The sequence below is a fragment of the Pan troglodytes genome, chromosome 1 (genome assembly GCF_028858775.2).
Source record: "Pan troglodytes isolate AG18354 chromosome 1, NHGRI_mPanTro3-v2.0_pri, whole genome shotgun sequence".
In the NCBI taxonomy this organism is placed as follows: domain Eukaryota; kingdom Metazoa; phylum Chordata; class Mammalia; order Primates; family Hominidae; genus Pan; species Pan troglodytes.
The window spans coordinates 167,197,290-167,216,441 of NC_072398.2; the positions used below are offsets into that span (position 1 = coordinate 167,197,290).

The 19,152-nt window shown below is 45.4% G+C and overlaps 1 protein-coding gene and 1 pseudogene across 2 annotated transcripts in view; one reads left to right on the top strand and one right to left on the bottom strand.

Moving 5' to 3' along the window:
• Positions 1–18,880, bottom strand: part of ROR1 (receptor tyrosine kinase like orphan receptor 1) — a 407,220-nt gene extending 388,340 nt beyond the window's left edge. For both annotated transcript variants that reach the window (XM_016919829.4, XM_016919825.4), the window contains exon 1: positions 18,707–18,880. In XM_016919829.4, the coding sequence (XP_016775318.1) occupies positions 18,707–18,797 (91 nt within the window). In that variant the 5' untranslated portion in view covers positions 18,798–18,880. The remainder of the gene's footprint in view (positions 1–18,706) is intronic.
• Positions 3,927–4,592, top strand: LOC107966976 (large ribosomal subunit protein eL19-like; annotated as a pseudogene).
• Positions 18,881–19,152: the final 272 nt, after the last annotated feature.

The following is a 19,152-nucleotide window of genomic DNA, read 5'->3' on the forward strand; positions in this document are numbered from 1 at the left end:
CAATTATGAAGTTTGGGATAACTTCCTTCACCTGAGTTTTTCCATTCTGTAGCCCCAAATAATAATACCCATCTTGCCTAATCCAGTAGGATTTAGCCATTCATCCCACAAGACTCTGGGACAAATGCATAGAATAATTTTAAAGGGCAGCACTATTTGAGGCCACTTACTTTTTTGGGTAGATAATCTACACAATGTGAAATCAGAGAAAGCTGTCATAAGATTCTGGGTCTGAGGATTACAGGTTGTCTGGTATTGTGGAAGAGTGGACTGGGAGTCCTAGCACCTCAAGTGATTCCTTTAGAAATGTGAGAATCCTTGGCACCAACTTTATCTCACAGTCCCTTCATCTTTCAGCAAAATACTTAATTCAACTGGATACTCTAGTTAATTCACTCCCACAGACATTAGTAGAAAATAAGTTTTCAGGGAAAGAACAAAGGAAGTTAAGTAAGTTGCAAGTTTCCATTTTTCTCTCATTCTCTCTCTTTGCAAGAGGCAAGGAATGAGAATTGGCATAATAAGAAGAAGAATAAAGTGATATTCTCATGGTGCCCTGCAGTTTGAAACATTCTTTCACTTGGATCTCTCACTTAATATACATAATAATCCTCTGAGATTTTATTAGCCCATTTTATAAATCAGGAAACAGAAGCCCAGAGAGGTGAAACATCTTGCCCTAGCAGCAGATGAGTAGCAGGCCAGGCCCAAACTGAGATTTTTTTTCTTTCCAAACCATACACTGTTCCCTCTGTGCAGGGCTGTGACTTATACACTCCCCATGTAAATGAGAACGGCTCCCTCTTCGTATTATCTGGATGCTTGGTTTGTTCTAAGAATGCCTCATCTGTGACATGGGGGAAGGATAAAAATAGGACCTACCGAATAGGGTTGTCGCGGCACCTGAATACTGCCTGGCACACAGTATAGACTCTATAAATATTACCAGTGGTAGTAGAAGCAATTGCTGGTTGTACTGTAAACTGATAACACTCCCATTTCAAGGCATTTGCTTTGAATGCCTCTGCACTCACTGCTCCTCCCTCAGACAGTCTCAGGGGTCACCCTTTCCCTTCACACAGGTCTCTCTGCTCAAATCCCTTAAACCTAGAGGCCTCCCAGACTGCCCCATGCGACAGCACCCACCCCACCTCCTTTACAAGCTCTTTACCCTGCTCATTCTTCTTGGCCCTTCCTGTTACCTGCTGTCATGTATATTTCTGTATTTCCTGACTCCTCCATGACCAGGGTCTTTGTTTTGTTCACAGCTTTACCCTCAGTATCAAGAATGATGCCTGCCACGTAAATATCTGTTGAGTGAATAAAGGAGGCCTCATGGATCCATTCACCAAGAAATGAAGACAAAATGGTACTTGCCGTCTAAATCCTCGATCTCAGATAGGACTTTAGGTTTACAAGGTGACTTTATAGCCTTTACCTCCTATAATCTTCCATAATCTTCAGGGAATGGATTATAATTCCCATTATAGAGATAAAGAAACTAAGACCTCTTATCCCCAGAAAGGGCAGAGCAACATTCTGGGAAGACAGATGCTAGGTAAGGTCCTGAACCCCACCCTCATGCCCATCCACCATGCCCATCGATTAGCAATGAAGCATGGGGGTCTCAGCCTCCTTCTGAGTTGCTTTGACTCTGGTGGAGCAGCTGAGGTTCAAGGGGATGGTGGGAACTGGCTTATAGAAAGGGGCCTGGGAAGTGAGTTTTATCCCTCAGTCAAGAATCAACATTACAGGCAGCACAATTTTGTGAACTCATTTGTCCAAATAAACCCCTACATTATTACTAATATCATTTTAAAACACATAATGGGCTCTTGTTTTAGTGCCCCCCAGACACATTTTTTTCCAGTGAAAAAAAGGTGACTCCCCTGAGTCACCTTTCCTGATTCTGCCTCCAGCACTCTAACAGGAGCCTGCATTGGCTGCTCCCTCTCCACACCTTCCAGGACCTGTGCCCAGATTCTCACTGTGTCACCATCATTGTTTTCACGCTGCCCACAAGGCCAGACTTTGAGGTCCTAGCAGATAATCCTGTAGCCCCAACACCTGCCCAATGCCTGGCACCCAGCAGGCCTCCATGTGCCTGCTGACCAAGGACCACTCCTGACTCATAGCAGGTGCAAGAAATAAAACAGCCCAGGCTTCTCTCCTCCCCACTACTGCCTCAGGCCCCAAGAAACCCCAGCAAAATTTTATTAAGCTCCCCTTTCTCCTGCATGAAGGAAAGATGTCCCAGCCTGAAGCAGATGGTACTGGGAGGCTAAGGCAGAGTTGCTGTAGGAAATCCAGAGACAAGGGGGCATTTCTGGCCATCTTTGCATCCAGATGGCTTGCAGGTTCAAAACTGAGAACACTTTCCCCTCTACTCATTGAGAGAAAGAAGAGAGAGGAAGAGCTCCCCAGGGGATATTTCCCTAGTAATGAGACCTCTTTCAAAATTCCTGAGAAAAGACAGGGAAGGGCAGAGCAACAGGGAGGGAGAAAAAGGTGCTGAGGGCCGGCAGCCAGCACTCACCACCCCTATTCCCAGCCTGCAGGTGCACCGTCCCTGTAGCACAGTGCCAGGATTTTCCACACCTTCTCTCAAACACAGTCCACACGAAAAAGGAGAAAGAGGAGGACTGTAAGGGAGAATCTGAATTGGTTGCCAATTAAGAGCACGGTGACCCTAATTTATAGCAGCAAAACCCAGTTATCACAGACTCCATGTTGGGAAAACAGCCCAGCTCTGGAGCTGCCCACTGCTCTCCAGCAAACAGAACTCACAGCAGGTGTCATTTAGCCTGATTGACTTTTTACAGGGCTGGATTCCTCAACTGTTGGAAGAGATAGCCTGGAGATTTTCAGTTGTTCGAAGACGCATTTTTAAATTCCTAGATAGTCACACCAAGGTAAGCTGGAGTTATCTCGGCCTCTAGGAAGGAAGAACAATGCTTAGTAAAAGTAAAAGTAGAATCCATTCAACTGGCCCAGGCTCAGGAGATCCAGAACCAGACCCTACTGTAAGGAGCATCCAACCCAGTGATAGAGAAGATCCCAAAAAACAGTCATTACACAAATAAATATTCAATGACAAATTATAATGAAGGTTATTTAAGAACACAAAGTGCTAGGAGAGCATGTGAGTGGAAATCCAATCTCACCTGTTGAGTCAGGGATGTGACATCTGAGCCAAGACAGAAGGACTGTAGCTGATGGGTGGGGGAAAGGTGCTTCTGTGGGAGGGAACAGCCCATGAAAAGCCAACATGTGCATAGGTGCCCTATGAGGCCACAGAGGGGGTTGTAGACAGCCTGGGAGGGCCTGCCTGAAAGTCATGTCAGTGGATCCTTGCTTTGAAAAATATTTAATGAGTGTCTCTTTGATTTGTGCCAGGCTTAATGTGCTGAACACTGAAGATATGCATGAAAATTAAACACCATTCCTCCTCACCCAGATCTCACAGTGCAGAGGGAGAGACAAACATATAAATAAGTAATCCCAAAAGAGAGTGACAGTGCCTGTTTAAAGACAAAAAAAAAAAAAAAAAAAAAAAGGAGAGGAAGGATGGGTGTTTTTTTCCTCCTCCTGATTCAAATGCAAAACCACAATCCACTGTTGTGCCCCCACCCTCCTTCTCCTCCACTCTATTTCTTTAGGTCTTAATTTCCTGGCACCCTGTTACCTGCCAACTTCCTTCTAGATACCATATGTCTCTTCCTCTGTCCCTCTTTGCCATGTTCACGTTGACTTATTTTCACTTCAGAAAAGCTCAAAAGTAATCATTGTCTTAGGCAGTGCCCAGTCCCGACAGCAGGCAGGGCTCAGGTATCCCCATTCACTGGCTTTGCCCACTCAGAGGCCACTTAATGGGAGGAATCAAGTCAATATTAGATCACTCACCTTTCACTGCTATGGTCACAGCCATGAGTATGCTCAGGCTTCAGAAGAGGCTTGCCTCTAGGGTCCTCCCCTGTGGCAAGAAGAAGGTCTGGTTGGACCCCAATGAAACCAATGAAATCTCCAATGCCAACTCCCGTCAGCAGATCTGGAAGCTGATCAAAGATGGGCTGATGATCCGCAAGCCAATGACTGTCCATTCCCAGGCTCGATGCCAGGAAAACACCTTGGCCTACCGGAAGGGCAGGCACATGGGCATAGGTAAGCGAAAGGGTACAACCAATGCCCGGATGCCAGAGAAGGTCACGTGGATGAGGAGAATGAGGATTCTGTGCTGGCTGCTCAGAAGATACCACATATCTAAGAAGATTGATCACCTCATGTATCACAGCCTGTACCTGAAGGTTAAGGGGAATGTGTTCAAAAACAAGCGATTCTCATGGAACACATCCACAAGCTGAAGGCAGATAAGGCTCGCAAGAAGCTCCTGGCTAACCAGGTTGAGGCCCAAAGGTCTAAGACCAAGGAAGCATGCAAGCGCCATAAAGAGTGCCTCCAGGTCAAGAAGGAGGAAATCATCAAGACCTTGTCCAAGGAGGAAGAGACAAGGAAATAAAAACTCCCACTTTGTCTGTACATACTGGCTTCTGTGATTATATAGATCAGCCATTAAAATAAAACAAGCCTTAAAATATATACATATATAACATATAATATACATATTAGATCACTCTGTCAAGCCCCACCTCCTTCAGAAAACCCTCCCAGTAATTCCAATCAATGCCGGCCTCTTTCCTTCTTGATCCACAAAACCTACTGCCTGTAACTCCCTGTGGCACTTAATTACATTGAATTTAACAGACAGTCAACACGTTTTAGTGATTTGCACTGGTTTTGACCCTAGAGGAGTTACTTAACATCTCTGAGCCTCAGTTTTCTTTTGGGAATAAAAGCATAACCTCCTTTTATAAATCCACGTGTATAAACACAATCAGAAGTTATCTCTGAATGGTAGGATAATGGGTGAAATTTGTTTTCATTATACATTTCTGAATTTGCTTTTAATGGATATAAATGTTCTCATCAGAAAAAGCAATAAAACTGCTTCCTCTTAGCTTAAAAAAAAAAGATAACACCCACTTCATTTTGTTATGAGGATTAGTGAGGTGAGGCTGTGTGCATTGTAGGAACACAATAACCTCATGAAAGCAGCGTCTACTGGCTCAGATAAGGAAACCCCAGGGAGGTGGAAAAGAGATTGGCAGGCTGTCAGACCTCTTCTGCCTCTCAGCAATGCCTGCTCTGGATATGAAGTCATTCTCTCCTACACACCAGCTTATTTCCTGGGCTCAGACATGACCAAGGGCATCTCTCAGCTTCCCCATCCCAGAAGGGCTGCCCCTAAATCCCAAGGAAAGACTATGATTAGTGTGGGCCAGAGCAGTTCCTTTTGGAACTGATGAAGGGGCATTTCCCAGAATGAGGGAGTGACAGATGAGGGATTGAAATCAGGGCAATAGGCCGGGTGCAGTGGCTCACGCCTGTAATCCCAACACTTTAGGAGGCCAAGGTGGGTGGATCACTTGAGGCCAGGATTTTGAGACCAGCCTGGCCAACATGGCAAAACCCGTCTCTACTAAATATACAAAAATTAGGCAAGCGTGGTGGCAGGTGCCTGTAATTCCAGCTACTCGGGAGGCTGAGGCTGGAGAATTGCTTGAACCTGGGAGGCAGAGTTTGTAGTGAGCTGAGATCGCACCGTTGCACTCCAGCTTGGGCAACAAGAGCGAAACTCCATCAAAAAAGAAAAAAAAAAAAAAAGAAGAGAAGGAAGGAAAGAAAGGAAGAAAGGAAGGCAGGAAGGCAGGAAGGCAGGAAGGAAGGAAGGAAGGCAGGAAGGCAGGAAGGAAGGAAGGAAGGAAAGAAAGGCAATAGTTCTACAGGGAGAAAATAATATGATTCCACTACAAAATACAAAATGCCTTGCCAGGTGCTCGGTCCACAGTCAATGCTTAATACTTGACAGTGACAATTATTGCAAAGGTGTTGGGCTAAATCAGAATAAGCAGGTGTGATTTAGACGGCCTATGTGAGAATACTGGTGGAAGGTGAGACCACAAAAGAAGGACTGACAGAGGCTGAAACAGGCCAGGGTGCCTTCCTGGATGTGGATGCAATACAGGCTGAAGAACAAGTAAGAATTCAGCAAGAAGAAATGAAAAGAGGAAAGAGTCTGAGCTAGATATGCCAGGGAGGTAGGCCGGTGTGAGGGTAGAAATTCCTGGAGGCTTCAAGATAGGCAAAGGGCCCTAAACCAAGGGCAGGCTACTGATATTTGGATCAATTCATTATTCCCATACCGTTTGGGGTGTATCAGTCTTGCCTCCCTAACAAAAACAGTAAACTTCTTACTGGAGAGGATATTGCCATATTTCTCCTGCATCCCTTTCAGTTGCTAAATCAGTATTTAACCAAACCGAAGCACCAGTGACTTCTTGTTAGTTTACACAGGACGTCTCCCTCGGGCAGGTGGAGCTGCGCCTCTTGGGCCCCTCCTTTCCTTCCCTCCCATCCACCAGCACTCAGATCAATTGCTCTGTGTATTTGATGAGTCTAGGGGAAGCCACTTTCACCCACATCCTAGGATGGCTAAGAAACTTTCTAAACCTAAGCCTTCAGGCAAAGATGTGGGAGGATTATTTCTAAAAGGTTTTGACCACCTTATCTACATAGTTTTAACCCCAACACAACCATCAAATCTGACAACTGCTCCTTAAAAAAAAAAAAAAAAAAAAAAAAGGCCAGGCGCGGTGGCTCACGCCTGTAATTCCAGCACTTTGGGAGGCCGAGGCGGGCGGATCACGAAGTCAGGAGATCGAGACCATCCTGGCTAACATGGTGAAACCCCGTCCCTATTAAAAATACAAAAAATTAGCTGGCCGTGGTGGCGGGTGCCTGTAGTCCCAGCTACTGAGGAGGCTGAGGCAGGAGAATGGCGTGAACCCAGGAGGCGGAGCTTGCAGTGAGCAGAGAATGTGCCACTGCACTCCAGCCTGGGCGACAGAGCGAGACTCCGTCTCAAAAAAAAAAAAAAAAAAAAAATCAAGTTGTAGCCAGCATAAGGGGGAAAATGCTTTATTCCCTGTGCCAGGTGCTTTCTTTCTGGGGAGGGAGACTAATCAGTGTTAAGTCCTGGACTTTCTCTGCACCTTTACTAACTCCTCCTTGCAGAGGCCCGGAGCACAGTCCTAGGCAGCAACTTATGGATGAGCTGGGTAGCGCAGACTGGACATGCTCAGTTCAGCTCCCCCCTTCCTCAGTGGGGAAAAAGGACATTAGTTATCACGTGTCCCCTGGGAGGCCCTGACAGCAGACTCTAACCCACTGAAGACTACCTGGTCACAGGCAAAGTTTTCAATGCTTTGACTTAGGGACACCAGATGTGAGTGGGCAAAGCGCTATGAGCCGCGCAGAGAAAAAGAGGTTTAAATCACTGGTAGATTACGAACATCGTCGAAAATTGTTGCTGCTTAGGCCGGGCGCGGTGGCTTACGCCTGTAATCCCAGCACTTTGGGAAGCCGAGCGGGGCAGATCACTTGAGGTCAGGAGTTCAAGACCAGCCTGGCCAACATGGTGAAACCCTGTCTCTACTAAAAATACAAAAATTAGCCGGGCATAGTGGCAGGCGCCTGTAATCCAAGCTGCTCGGGAGGCTGAGCCAGCAGAATCACTTAAAAAACCCAGGAGGCAGAAGTTGCAGTGAGCTGAGATCGTGCCACTGCACTCCAGCTTGGGCCACAGAGTGAGACTCCGTCTCAAAAAAAAAAAAAATATATATATATATATATATATATATATATATATTTAGTTGCTGCTTGTTTTCAGTGGTCTACACACCACTGGTCTCCAACAGGCAATATCTTGGGACTGAAAATCCCCATACAACACACAACAGTTCTCTGAAGGGAGGAGATAAAACAGTCATGACTGGGTTAAGCATTACCTCTTTAAGGTAGGCATATGAAAGGCTAATACAGTCCATCACCACAATGGAAGTTCAGGCAGAAAAAAGAAAAACAGCCAATACTCTCCAGGGGGTGTGAAAATTATGTAAAAACTTTGAAACACCCCAGTTGGAGTGAAATCCTAGAAGCAAGGCTATAATCTCTCTTATGGAGAAAAAGTAGAATAAGTTGCTTTCATGTACATTGTCTAAACCCATCCGGAAATGGTGTCAGTTTCCCATGAAGAACAGATAAGAGCCTTTCCAGGATATCTAGGATTTCAGGCAGCATGTTCTATTTTTACCTTATGATGTTTAACCTTCACAGAGCATAAGAAAGTCCCTGCCCTTGATAAACAATATAATTATAACCTAAGATTTCCAGGTGCTAAGAAAGTCCGTGTCAGAGATAACTGTATTATAAAATCATGCCTAACAAGGCGCTGAGAACTAGCAATTTTGCCCCATCCCATCCTGTGAAAAATCTTAAAGGAAGAATTGCTGCTCTCCATTCAATTGAGAGATGTAGCTTCGATCACACACCAACAACCAACTATGGCCCAGGCACTGTGCCAAACACTACCCATGGTCCTTCCCCCTCTGTCATGGTAGGCGCCATTATGGCTCCCATTTTACACGTGAGGAAAGCCAGTCTCAGAGGTGACGTAGTTTGCTGACCTGGCAGAGCAGTAGTGAGCCTAGTCCATCTGATGCCAAAGTCCTTCTCTTCCTGGCTCCTCTCCCTGCCACAATCACCAACCACTTAGGAAAATCCTGTTTTTAAGTAACTTCTCTGTCTTTTTGCAATTAAATTTTCCTAGGTTACAGAAATCCCAGAGCCAGGTCCCATCTACAAATGCCTTTCAACTGTTTCTAAAGACAACAGCTATTTGAAGATTTTGTGGATGAAACAAGTGAAAATCAGGCAAATTCACCTTTTGGTGAAACAGTAGTGAAAATAGTCATATATTAGTATATTAGAGGCACAAATTCCAAACAAAAGTAGTCTTTAGAGCAGAAAGTTCAATGGGCCCTAAGTCAAAGGGGCTGGGTTTTAGACAGGCCCTGACAGCTACAGAGTGACCTTGTGTGAGCTGCCAAACTCACCCGCCTACTTTTAAAAGGAAGAGAGAAATAAATCCTATTTAACTGTATTTTTTGGAAAATTAAAGGTAATACTGTACATAAAATGATTTTGTAAGCTGCAAAGCCCTATACAAATGGAGGATTTAATTATAATTATTTTGACTCAGCTATTTGGCTGGGATCTTACAGAGAATTTTAATCATCAGACAGAGTTGAAAAAAAAAACTGCAATGCAGTTTGGCATAATAATGATTAGGAACAAAACTCAGGCCTTAGGATATGCAGGTTCAAATCCTAGTTTTCCCATTTAACTCTCTGTGTGGTCTTGGGCAGGTTACTTACTTCTCTGTGCCTCAGTTTCCTTATCTGGAAAATGGGGATATCGTGGAACACACTGAGCACCCTGCCACATGCATTGTGAGTGTTCAAGGAGTGTTCAGCAGCCGGTGAAAGACCTGGTCAGGATTAATCTGCTTCTAAAGCCCATATACTCTTGCTCTGCTGTGCACCTTTTCAACAGACATGTGGTTGTTGGAAGAGTAAGTAGTTGTGTAGTTACCAAATAGAAGGGAAGACACCAAGACAGTTCCTCTTGTATTTTCTCCCATCTGCCCTCATCCTGGCTTTTAGCCTGGATTCTGCTTTGGGCATGGTAGAGGATTCACACAGGTGTGGAGCTGGAGAGAATCAAGATGCCTAATAGTGAACAATAATGCTCCTAGAACTCTGGCTTACCTCATAGGGTCGTCCTGAAGACTATGCAAGTTAAAACGCTTAAAGAACTTAGAATAGTACTTGGCCCACAGTATGCTCAGTGTGTTAATTATTAGTATACTATTATTCTTTTCATCAAGCAGACAAGAGGGGGGAATAGAATTAAGTAGCCTGCACTATAAGAGAAAACGGCTGCATTAGAGACAATAAGACACCATCATATACCTTTGACAAGCAGCCCTGAAATGCACCACATTTTTAACTCCCTGGGACACCCTTTGGGAAGAAAGACAAGTCTTCAGGCTCCCAGTGAACCTGCTTCCTTCTCTCTCCTCCTCCACCCTTCATATGCTAAAAACACAACAGGCTTCATTCAACGCTGTCTTTCTTTTCTTCACTCTCCCATCCCCTGGAGATCAGCTTCATTCCACAGTGAAGGCCTGGTTTAAGAACTCAGGATAGTCTCAGCGAGTCCATGGAGACCCCCAGAGCAGCTGCAGGCTGCTGTGGAACTCCAGCCCTTTTCCAGCAGTGAAATGTCCAACTCCTCTTCCCATCTCCCATCCTTCAATCCCGCACCCTCTCAATCCTTCCTTCAAGGCTCACATCATATCACACTTCCTCCCGAAAGACCCACCCTTCTAGGGATTCTGCATATATAATTGCCAACTCTGTACTCACTGGCTGTATAAAGTGCCTATTTTACTGCCCCTAAAAGGTAAACTCCCCAAGGGTAAAGGCCACCCTTCATTCTTCTAGATTCTCTACAGTGCTAGAGGCACCCTATGTGTGCCATAAATTATTTGGGAAGGGGTTTAATTTACTGGATGGAGCCCCAGGTCTGCATGAAGTGGTCAGACACAAACCAGGTTTCCTATTTTATTCTATCTAAAAATGCTGGTCCTAACCCACTAAATTGATCTCACCACACACTGATTTACAACCTCATGTTAGTTAAGGTAACATTAGCAGCTGTAACAACAACAACAAAAAAAACCTCAAAATCTCAGCCTTAACAATGGACACTTGTTTTTGGTTCACATAAAACCTAAACAAGTGTGGCTTCCACCACACAGTGATTAAGGGAGAGTCTCAGGCTCTTTCCACGTTGTGACACTTTCAACACATGACTTCTAAGGTTGTCAAGCCACTGAAGAAGGATCATACCGATTCTGCCTGGGGAGTTTTTTATGGGTCAAGCCTACAAGCGACAAAAATTACCTCCAATTTCATTTAATTGGCTAGTATTTAGTCACATGGCTTCACTTAACTGTGAGAAAGCTGAGAAATGTTGTCTAGTCATATGACCGGAAGAGATGGAAACATATTTGGTGATCAGCTAGCAATCTCTGCCATAAATCTGCCATTTGAAAAACGCTCCAAGGCAATGATCTAACCTTATTCATCTTTACATCTCCAGTGAGACTATCAGAATATTTGGTTCACTGTAAGTGCATAGAAAATGTATGATCAATGAATGAATGAGGGCAGGTGGTAAATCCTGGCCAGAGTTCTAGGAGCGCTATAGTTCATGATGAGACATCTTGATTCTTTCCAACCCCACATCTATCCAAATCCCCTCCCATACCCAACGCAGTCCAGTCCTAAAAGCCAGGATTGGGGCAGGTGGTGAATATACCAGAGCAACTGTATTGGTGTCTTCCCTTTCATTTGGTGACTGCACAGTTACTTACTCTTCCAACAATCACATGTCTGTTTAAAAAGTGCACAGGGGAGCAAGAGTACATGGGTTTTAGAGGCAGATAAATCCTGATCAGGCCTCTCACTGGCTACATAACTATAGCAGAACACTCACTGAGCACTCACTATGCACAGTCTGAGTGTGTTCCATGAATTATTTCATTGACTCTTCACAATAAGCCTATGAAGGAGGCACTCATGTTCTTCCTCTGACCCTCTAATCCCCTGAGAATTAATGTATTCTTCCCCATGTTCCCACAGCATTTTTTCCACAACTCTTTCCTGTAATTCACTTGTGGGAGAGATAGTTGCCTGTGGTACCACATCTGCTCATTGGTGTCTCCCCAATCACACTTTAAGGATAACAAAAAGAGCATACACCTGAGAGTCAAAATACCTAGATTCAAATCCCAAATCCCAACTTAATAATTGTACGAATTTGGCTGAGATACTTACCTTCCTGAGCCTCGATTTTCTTATCTGTAAAATAGGATCAGAAGTCCAAACTCCAAGGAGTGCTGAGAAGCATAAATTTAATAGCTTTAAAAAAATGATACCTGGCATATAGCAGGTGCTCAAAAAAGTGAGAATTTTTCTCCTTCTCTCTCCTTGAGGGCAAAGATAATACTTTATTCCTGGACACGAATACTGTATCTTTCATGTGATAAATATATAATAAATGTTAGTTGAAATACACTGAGTGACAAGCTTCACTGTTGAAAAATAAAATATCAAACCCAACCTCTGCTTTGTCTTTAGAAGTCCTCTTTATCACCCCTCCCGCTTCCCACACACTTCATTACTCTTCTCTCTTTGGGTAACATGAACTTTTTTTCTTCTACTCAGAAAATTTAAATGGCAAACAGAGCACCTCAGGATCCTTTCCTCCGGCCATTATCCTTCTCTTTCAAGTTGTGCTCAGCAAGATTATTTGGATATTGGAGCTAAAAACGGTCAGATTACAAGTGGAGGTCCCTGAAATGTAACATTCCCCATTGTAGGATTCTGGAATTACACTAAGCACCTGGGAGGGGTTGCTCTTCCCCAAAGAGCTTGCTGTTCTGAAAAAAGCCTTTGTTGTAAGGCATTGCAAAACTGCACTGTGGAATCCCTTCCATCCAGGTCCCCAGCACTGGCCTGGGTACTGCTCAGATCTAGAGCATCTGCATGCTCCCTATAAAACAAAACACTCTGGAGTCCTAAAACCTTGTAAAACTTGCTATTCTCTGAGCCTTGGTTGCTACCTTGCAGCAGGACCATCGTTTTGAAGCAAATTTTTCAAATTTCTTCAGTAAGCCCTTGATAATGATGGTGGCTAAAATACTTCACGTTCACTAAGTCCATGGTGCTGTGTTAGGTGCTATAAGTTCATAACATCCTTTTATTCTCGCAAACCCCCCCAGTAAGCCACATATTATTGTTATTCCCATTTTACAGATAAGAAAACAGAGGCTCAAAAAGTTAGGTAACTTTGCCCAAGAAGGCAACAAAGCCCCAATTCAAACCCTCATTCCCTATCAGGCTCAAATCCCATTCTATTTCCATTACTCCACGCCACCTCTTTAAACAGCTATCAAAGGAAGTCCATCCTGTATAGAAATACTTGAAAAAAATAAAGTTTGGACTGTTGATCTTTTTTTTAGTCCCCCTCTCTCTCTTAAAAAAAAAAAAAAAATCTATGGTTCTATGGAGAGAAGCAGGAAAAGGAAATGTAAGGAGGCCAAACATTATGAGGCTTGGCTTATCAGTATTTCATAACAGCTTTTGGATCAAGACTCTACAAAACCTTATTTATGGACAGACAGTTACTGTTAAGCAGAGCCTTTTTATACAACCTTTTCATCTGAGGATGTTGTAGCCTTCTGCTGCCTTTCTATTAGTGAGAGATGAGGTGTGAAATTTGCTGGCCCTGCCAAGATTATCCCATTAAATTATCTGCCCTCTTCCAATGTAATTCACTCAGGGGCAACTGTTTGAGACTCAGGTCCTATGGATGTCCATGCCTGGGTGTTCTGGGGGGTGTGGCTGGGGGCGGGGGATGAAGGAAAAAGTTCAGATGGTGGTAGCATCCCAATCACATAACATTAATCCACGTTTCACTGCCTTACCAAAATAAAGTGGATGCCACAATTATCCCATTCCTAAACAAACTGAAAACCCCAACCGAGCTTACTGCAACAAAGAGAGAGCCTTTTTACTGCTGTTTATTTTTATTTTGTATTCGTTAGCTTTTTAGATATTCCTGGCATGCAAGTCAGTCTCCATGTAACAAGCAGCTGCATTTAGTTAAGGATTTTCGAAGAGTTGCCCCCATCACCTCCCGCTTCAACTCCAGAGAACTTTCTCAGACTCTCCTTTCTCTTCGAGTGTCTACCGAACAGTCTCTCCCGTCACACCCCAGGGAATGGGTGAAGCCAGGCTAAGGCCCTTCTGTTTGAGAAAGAGGCCTTGAAGACTTGAGTGTTTCTCAGCTGGAGCTGGATTTGCCAGGGTCTGGTCCTCACTGGGACCTTGAGCTGGCAAGCCAGCTGTCCCACTAGACAGCACTCTAATAAATCCCCGCCTTCTCAGCCTACAACCACAGTTGTCCACCAAGATGCAAATACAAAGTCACTTCATCAAAATATAGCTTATTGATAGTTGGAAAAAACTGGCGAGCACACTTCTCAAACCACATCAAAGTTGAAGCTCATTACAAAAATGTAATTCTTCCAGAACCAGAGATCCAGGCCATCCAACAAGGTGCTTCCAGTCTATCTCTGAGTTTCAGCAAGACCGTCTTAGGGAACTCCAGCACTGGAAGGAAAATTGAAATTGGCTGTCTCCAATAATTTCTTATAACCTCTAGATTACGGCTAAGCAAGCTTCCCTTTGCTGCTGTTGGAAAACCTTGGGAAATACCACCTTTGTTCCATACATTAAAAGAATATAAATTGTAAGAATTAAACAAGGAAAGAATGTCTAGGACAGCCACTAAGGTAAGAGCATGAACTGTTAGGGCTTGTAAGCCCAGTAATGCCACTTTTTAGCAGTGTAACCTAAAGAAAGTAACTTAACCTCTCTGTGCCTAAGTTTACCCATCAGTAAAATGAGCTAATTATGCTATCTCCCTTATAGGGTTGTTGTGAGGATTCAGTGAGTTAATACTTGCAAAAGGCTTAGAAGAGTGATTGGCCCATTGTAAGGATTAGATAAGTGTTTGTTAAATAAACTGTACAAATTGCATCTCAGAATGCTTGGATTCAGAGACATATTTTCTTACTTGAGGTCACAAGGACTTGGCACCATTCTTCAGCTTCTCTCAGGCCCAATTAACAGCCTGCCTGGTGGAAGGGAAACTGGGAGGTGAGAAGTGGGGCCTCCATGGAGTGTGTTAACCTGGGATAAGGCCTAGAACTGGCCACCAACACTCAACTCCTTTCAGCCTCCCCAGGAAGACAACCCATTGCCTCAGGCATCAAACACTCCAAGTCAGCAGTTCCTATCATTCAGAGGTTGACACTTTTCTTGGAAAATAAGATTATAGCTATAGCTATAAATACAGAACCGTAAAAATGCATATAAAATTGTGTATATTATTTCTGGAAGTTCACATATCCTTAATTTCATGTACCCCAAATTAATTTCACGCACTCACCTCTAGGCTGGGTGCTGTTCTCCAGTACTTCACATGCATGACCTCACTTCAATCTCATAACACTCTTGAAAGGCTCAGGAAAACTGACACACCCACTATACAACAGAGAAAAGATTCAAATCCAGGTCTGTTAAATGCCAAAGCCTGTGCTTGTAACCATTTAGCTTTACTGTCAAGTTCTGCTACACTACACTTCTTTCATACTAGAAGATGGGACAAGAAAAGGAAAAATCCTTGAAAATATGCCATGTTGCATTTTTACTAAGCAAAGCATATATCAGAATTTTGCATACAACCAAAAAAGTTATTCTCCATTCATTCAACAAATATCTATGGACCACTTACTATATATGTGTGTATATACATATGCTATCTGTACATATACATTTACATCAAAGTACATATAGCTTACAAAGTGTTCCATTCTCCATAGGATGCTGTGTAAAATTTTCAGAAATATTTGAAATGGGGTAGATGTTCACCATCAAACCACCAGCCAAATCTGATACTAATTTCAGAGCAAGTAACACTTTCAGAAACTTTCCAAAAGTCTAACTGGGGGCCTATGCTCACGATACAGAAGAGAAAGGGTGCTACAGGGCAAAGCTGACCCCTCACTAAATATCAGGCAGATTATCCCAGGCATCAGAGAAGCAAAACAGCCTACCATGTATGCTGAATCTATATTGGAAATTAAATATTTCCAAAACTGAAGGAGACAATTTGACCACACCCTTTGCCCATCCCACCTTGGTTCGGCTCCCCCTAGCCAGCCAGGGAGGATCTTCAGGCATCTCTAATAAAGTTGGGACTAGTGGACTTGGGCTCTCAGTGTTTTCACCAGAAAAGCTCACAGTCTTATTGCCTTCAAGACACTTCTATTCTAAAAGTACAGACAAATACCTATTTAAATGGCAACGGAAGGTTTACAAAATGATAGCAAACACAGTAGCAAGCCACCTCGCTCTGGCTCCCAGCAGCCAAACCACAGAATCTATAAGATTTTGAGAAAGGCCAGGTAGGTTCCTAAAGCCCTGGGCTTGGGTGCAGTTATAAGGTAAGCTTCAGGTTCCTAAAGAAGTTGAGCTTTGCATAGGGAGGGGGTGGATGAGAAATCAACAATGGACAGACCAGAAAAAATAAATTTAAAGGTTTTCTTCTCCTGGCTAACAAAATAGAAAAATGATGGGAGAAATGTTTTGTATCTTTTTAAATAAATACATGAAACATATCTCTGCTTAAGCTGATTTCCTGAGCCACTGGCTGGGCTACCTTAGGGACCTTGAGTCCAAGAGGAGAAAGTAAACATGAGTTCTACCAGAAGTCTTGACCCCAGAGAAAAGATCAAACATTCACAAAATGGAAAGGGATTTATAAAACAACAAATAAGACAATAATAACAGATTTGAGCTCATTACTAAAGAGTATGGTGAGAGAAGAGAGACAGACCCTCTCATATTGTTTTATACTCAGAAAAGGAAAGAGAAGCGAAACTAAAGGCAGGTAGCCTGGCACCTAGGAACCAGACCTGAAACCAAGGAACCAGACCCGAAACCAGGCCTGGGCCTGCCTGACCTAAGCCTGGTAGTTAAAGATCGACCCCTGACATAACTGGTTATGTTATCTATAGATTCCAGACATTGTATGGAAAGACAGTGTAAAAATCCCTATCCTGTTCTGTTTCGTTCTGATTACCAGTGCATGCAGCCCCCAGTCATGTACCCATCACGACCCTCTCACGCGGACCCCCTTAGAGTTGTGAGCCCTTAAAAGGGACAGGAATTGCTCACTGGGTGTCTGAGGAGTTTTGTCTGCGGCTCGTCCTGCTACAATGGAATAGGCAATACCTTTTTTAAACAACTCTAAAAGGCTGTAAACAGTTAAAGGAGACAGAATTGGGGTGGCTGCTGATAAGAAGGGTGTTTACAGTGAGCAAAATCAATGCAGGGACATGTATTTAAAGGCAAGTGACCCCCACCCCCACAAGGGGCTATGATCTAAAAGCAACCATTGTTGAAAGGTGAAGTACAAAGTAAAGGAGTCCACAGAGGAAATAACTGAATTAACCAAAGCCCCAAGCCAGGAGTCCCACCTTAGTTAAAATCACCCTGCTTATCTCCACCTCAATTTGCTGGGCAACCCAAGTTGAGAAGGATGTTTACATTACGTAGGCAGCATGGCCCATTTTTACTTTTCACCCAGGTGTTGTGGCGCAAGGCCAGATGTTTGGCATCACCAAGCAAAACATCTATGTGACCAAGCTGTTTACATTTCATTAGGATTTTTCATCAGGAAGGTGCACTCCCTGCTGATGCACATCTTAATTACAATTAGGAGCTCTATTTACCCCCAGGAGCTTCCAGATTAGCACGACCACATTATAGGATCGGTTTCAGAAATCATCCTCAGAAAATGCTACTCTAGCTTCCAAAAACCATCTCTAAGAAATCAAAATTTCACACAACTTCCTTCCAGAGTGTGTTTTCTACCAAGAAAGTCAGCTAACTTTTAGTAAAAACTAATTCTGCATTCGTAGTCTATGTAGTGAATACATCTTTTTCCTCTCAACTGCTAAGTAGCGCAGAGCTTTTTCTTTTCCTAAACACAGTGCTAACTTAAAAATGAAAGATGCATGATAAAAGAGCAGAGATCTATTTATCCGCTCAGGTTTAGGGCTGGGAGTGGGGGAGGGCAGAATCCAAAGGCTCCTCACCCCCTCAAGGGATGCATGTTAAAAGTGAGGCCCGAGACCCCGGAGACTTTAATCAACTTTCCCCCTCCAACCTCCAAAGAATGAATCGGTTGTCTCCACAGGCTCAGCCGGGCTCTTCCCTCTCATTGTGTACCGGCTCAGACGCAGCAAGGACCCCAGCTTCCCGCAGCGAACTAAGACGCTCCGGCTTGCGGTGAAGTCTTTCTCTAACTGTTGCGATTGTCTTTGGAGATTACCAAAATCAAATATGCATTAGATGGCTTTTCTCCCTCTTGTTTGTAACACGCACACCCACACACGCGCGCGCACGCGCGTGCACACCCAAAGCACTTTGGAGCCGCAGGCCGCCTCTGACAGCACATTTTGCACAAAGTGGCAGCGGCTGCAGCGGCGCACAAGTTTTGGCCTCTATGGTGACTCTCGGGAGGGCCGGAGGACCGGGGGCGGTGGCGATGCGAGGCCGCCGGAGCCCCAGGAGGACAGGGCTTTTGTTTGCGTCGATCCGCGAGCCGCCTGGGCTCTGGCGAGCACCACTGAAAATCCAAACTCCCTCCTGGACCGCGCCTTCCGGGCCGGCTCGCAACTTGGGGGCAGGATAGACTTGCCTGAACACCGGCTGGGGCGCGCTGGAGGTCCAGGAAGACAAGGGGGGACGCCCTGCACAGAAGTGCCCCGATCACCCCCAGGACCCTCAAACCCCTCCACGCTTCCTGTCAGCGCTGACAATCGCTGCTGCGCACCGAGGAACGAGTCCCTGGGCGCGCCCCGGCCCGCCGCGGGGCTCCGGGGCAAACCCTGGCCTGGCGGCGCAAGCGAGCCCCGTGGCGGGTGGCCGGACGCGCCCCGGAGCCAGCGCGGCGCTTCCTGCGTGTCCCGCGCCCGGCTGGACGACGGAAGGGTGGCCACGGGTCAGGGGGTCTGGGCGGGCGGGGGCCGGCGGGCGCCTCTTACCTTGGGCAGCAGCCCCGCGTGCGGCCAGCAGCAGCGCGGCCAGCAGCGCCAGGAGCGGCGGGCGCGTCCCGCGGCGGCGCGGCCGGTGCATTCCTCCTCTCGCTGAGGCGGCGGCGGCGGCGGCTCCCAGGCCGCGCGCAGAACATCCACGGGCTCTTCCCGGGCTCCCGGCCGCCTCGTCCCGGCCGCTGGCGCTCGCAGGACGCCGGGGACGTCTGCAAAGCTCTTTGTCCCTCTAACCTGCTCCCTCGCCTCCGCCTGGCCGCCTCTGGATGCCGCGAGCGCGATCCCTTCCCAGCCCTCTGGCTGCAGCCTCGCCTGGGCCGGCGGGTCAGTCCCAGGCTGTCCCGGTCGCACCAGTGGGCGTGAGTCGCCCTGGGTCGGACTCCGAGAACAGCGCACCCTGCGCCCAGGGGCTGCCGTCCCGGGGCTCCCTCGGCGGCGGC